Genomic DNA, 4,047 nt, shown 5'->3' on the forward strand with positions numbered 1-4,047 from the left:
GTTATGGAGTAATCTATCCATGACTAGTATTCAGCCATAAAAAAGAATAATGCAATTTTTGACAAAATGGATGACCCTGAGGATGTTATATCAAGTGGAAAAAGCCAGGTATAGGGAGACAAGTATTTCAGAATTCCACTCATCTGTGAAAACTAAGTAAACTAATCTCACAGAAGTGGGGAAGGCAATATTGGTAGCCCGAGGTTGGAAAGGTTAATTCAGAGGGGGAGCAGAGAGAATTTACTAATTGAGTACTAAAATAATTAGGAGGAGTAATTAATTTCTAGTGCCCCTAGACACTAGTGACATGACTATAGTTAAAAATAATTTGTGGTGTATTTTGACAGATAAAGGATTTTGAAGTTATCCTAACACAAAGAAATAATTTATGTTTGAGGCGGTGGACATGCCGATAGGAACTTTGTATACATTACCGAAATAGCTTCTTCCCTATAAATATGTAGTTATTAGGGCTCAGTCTTTTCTTTAAAGCTCCCCTGATAAGCCTGTGAATTCCAAGGAAGTTCAAGTTTCCTGGGGCTCCAGAAGAGATTTTCACAACTACCTTCCGCATTCCCCTTAAATTCATAAACACCCATTCTCTTCTGGCTTTTTTTATTGGTATCGCTTTTTTATTGGTATTTCTCAACATTCCAATCTGCACAGTGCAGCATTGTCTTGAGCAACCTCATCTGTTTTTCTCATAGGAAACCCAAGTTTGCAAATACTTTTCCGTTGGAGTTTGAGTCCTGGCTTGATCCTGGCTGCATGCTGGTGAGGATTTCCTAACACTAGACCTCACCAGGTCAAAAACTTGAGTGGGCATGTTGACCCTTTAAACATGCCCCACCCGCAGAGGCCGCCCCCAGCTCCCTACTCTTTTTAAGTCCACTCAGTCCAGCTCCTGCAGCCCACAGGCCCAGCTCCTGCTCCTGCAGACCCTCCGGAGCGCGGCCCCGCCCTCCTCAGGCAGCCTGCTAGACTCGCGGACGCGCAGGCGCAGTCTGCCTCGCGCCACCCCGCCCGACTCTGCGGAAGGCGCAGCGCTGAGCGCCTCGCACTTCCTCTCCAGGAGTCGTACTGCGCGCACCCGCTCCCGGAGCTCCAGGACACCGAGGCCCTGCCCTGGTCAGACGGCGCAGAGATGTCCGAGCAAAGTAAGGATCTGAGCGACCCCAACTTTGCAGGCAACGCCCCCAGCCCCGGGGCGTCCAGCAGCCACGAGGGCCCTGTGGGGGTCCCCCTGCCAGCCTCTCCACCAGCCGCGCCCCTCGCGCTGCCCCCGAGCCCTTCCGCAGGCCCGTCGGCTTCGCCGCCGCCCCAGGCCGGGATGGAGGAAGTGGACCCGAAGGTCCTGCAGCAGGCCGCGGAGGAGGGCTTGGTCTGCCAGCCCCCCAGCAGACCCCAGCCCGGGCCCGCGGCGCCAGCTCCGGCCCAGCTGGTGCAGAAGGCGCACGAGCTCATGTGGTACGTGCTGGTCAGAGACCAGAACAAGATGGTCATCTGGTTTCCAGACATGATGAAAGATGTCATTGGCAGCTACAAGAAGTGGTGCAGAAGCATCCTCAGACGCACCAGCCTCATCCTGGCCAGGGTGTTCGGGCTGCACCTGAGGCTGGTCAGCCTGCACACCATGGAGTTCGCGCTGGTCAAAGCCCTGACTCCTGAGGAACTGGACAGAATGGCGCTGGGCAACCCCATGCCCATGACGGGCCTGCTGCTCATGATCCTCAGCCTCATCTACGTGAAGGGCCACGGAGCCAGGGAGAGCGCCGTGTGGAACGTCCTGCGCATCCTGGGGCTGCGCCCCTGGAAGAAGCATTCCACCTTCAGCGACGTGAGGAGGCTCATCACCCAGGAGTTCGTCCAGCAGAATTACCTGAAGTACAGGCGCATCCCCTACATGGAGCCTCCTGAGTTCGAGTTCTTCTGGGGCTCCAGAGCCAGACAGGAGATCACCAAGATGCAAATCATGCAGTTCCTGGCCAGGGTCTTTAAGAAAGACCCCCAGGCCTGGCCTACCAGATACAGAGAGGCTCTGGAGGAGGCCAGAGCCCGGCGCGAGGCTCGCCCACCTGCCCAGTGCCCCCGCCACAGTGTCTCTGAGGACTAGAAAAGTCTGGAGGCAGATTCATGGTTCCCGACCCTCACCGGGCGAGCAAAGGGTGGGGTCGACCGTTGGCATATTCAGAATTTGCAGTGCAGTATTTCCTGTGTACCTGCTAAGTTTCCAGTACGATGCTTTTATACCTTTACTGCAATGTTGTATTCATTTGGGGCCTGGCGGGTAGTGCTTAGGGGTTATGCATGTCTGTTCATAAGTAAGTTCAGTTGGTGCTTTCACTTTTGTGCTTTCTTGAATTTATATTTTATGTACCAGAAATGTGCTAAACTTACAAAGTTCACTGTAAAATTTCTCACCTTATTCTTTGTATGGGACCGATGATGTGTGTTGGGATCGATTGCCCCAGGACTGTTGGGAAGAACTCAGGAAAGCTGGCCTGACCAAGAGAAGGGAGAAGACTCCTCCGGCTCGGTGACCTCGCTGGGCACAGGCATTTCCATGTGGAGTGAACTGATTGGGACGGGTGTGGTCTCTGTGTGGGCACTTGTCACACATCACAACATATATATAACCCCCTCATGGATAACCTCAAAAGTAAACATTAAAGATTCTTATGATACAATCATTTTTGAAAAAGTGTACTTTGTGTCTTGTTAATCAGGGAATATGGGTGGGAATGCTGGCGAGAGCTCTTCACTGGGCATATAGTATTATAACTATTTCTCCTAAGAGAGTGGGGAAGTAGTTACTCATGAGTAACCATAAATGTGTGAAGTTGACAGTTTCTTGAAACCTGTGTTCATTTAAAAAGTTTTGGCACATAACAGGAAAGTCTAAAAACAAAAATTGCCCATTATCACATTACAAAGAAGTAACTGGTATTATTTAGAATAATTTCCTTCCTTTAATTTTCTACACTTCATTACAATTAATAGTTATCTTTTGTGGGCGCTGAACTAAACCTGTGTATGCATCCTCCCAGTTGCCATAACAGGCAGGCTCTGACCTTGGAAGACACATGCAGACTAAGTATTAGTAAGAAACTTCCTGTAGATCATAAAGCTCAATCTTAGAAGGATCTAGGATGTGAACCCAAATGGAATAATTTACAGGCCCCAATTTTCCCTACCTCTCTGCAATTTCCTTCCTGCCTTGTGGCTTTATTTTTTTAGATTCCATGTTGAGTTAATTCTCCCAACTCCCCATTGACACTCAAGTGGGTTCCCACTTCCTCCCCATAGAAAGTAAAGACTTTTATATTTCCAATTAACTCCAATAGTCTTTTAGAAAAAAACTGTGATTGTACAAGTTAGGGAATTTAAAGGCAGAGAGAGTCACTGGCCTAACAAACTAATTCCTCTTAGCGGTGAGACCAGGATTTCAAGCGTGGTTGTTCCTGAGGGCTGGAGATGAAGGGGACTTCCCTGACATGTTGTGTCCCAGCAGTACATGTGACACCGGGAGGGGGAGCTGGGTTGACATTGGGAGGTTCCCCCGGGACTTGTGGGCCAGCAGTCTTTTAGCTTCAGGGGGTCACTAGGTAACCCTTGAGAAGGTGGGGTGGGGAGAGAGTGGGGTGCAGGGCAATGACTGGAGGAAATCACATGAAGCTTTTAGTCCTGTAAAAGGGAAGGGAGAGAAAGGAACATTAGTAAGACCTGAAAACCTTTACACTTCAAGGGTGACAAAGGCCATTTGACCACAGCTAGACTTCCCTGGGCACGGAGGATTAAAAGGGAACATATGCCTGGCATCGCACCCTAAAGACATAAACCGGGGGCCATATTTGGGTGAGGAAATTATAATCAATGGTATAGGAGGTGGAATCCCCAATACCTAGTGGCATTACTTAGCAGGTTGGTTCGGGCTCTAAAAAATGCCATGAAGTGTATCACAACAGTGGGGTTGGGTACTGGGGACCTTTCTGGAATAACCCAGGTACTGGGGACCTTTCTGTAATAACCCAGGTAGGATCTTTGACA

General features: G+C 49.5%; 1 protein-coding gene across 1 annotated transcript; it reads left to right on the top strand.

Annotated features, from left to right (window-relative positions):
- The first annotated feature begins 1,029 nt into the window (after positions 1-1,029).
- Ndn (necdin, MAGE family member) lies at positions 1,030-2,690 on the top strand. The gene has a single exon (XM_005006305.4). It carries the CDS (start codon positions 1,145-1,147, stop codon positions 2,111-2,113), a length of 969 nt encoding a protein of 322 aa, XP_005006362.1. The 5' UTR covers positions 1,030-1,144; the 3' UTR covers positions 2,114-2,690.
- The last annotated feature ends 1,357 nt before the right edge of the window (positions 2,691-4,047 follow it).

Source organism: Cavia porcellus, unplaced genomic scaffold (genome assembly GCF_034190915.1).
Source record: "Cavia porcellus strain 051 isolate PalLab524CR breed Dunkin Hartley unplaced genomic scaffold, mCavPor4.1 scaffold_6, whole genome shotgun sequence".
Lineage (NCBI taxonomy): Eukaryota > Metazoa > Chordata > Mammalia > Rodentia > Caviidae > Cavia > Cavia porcellus.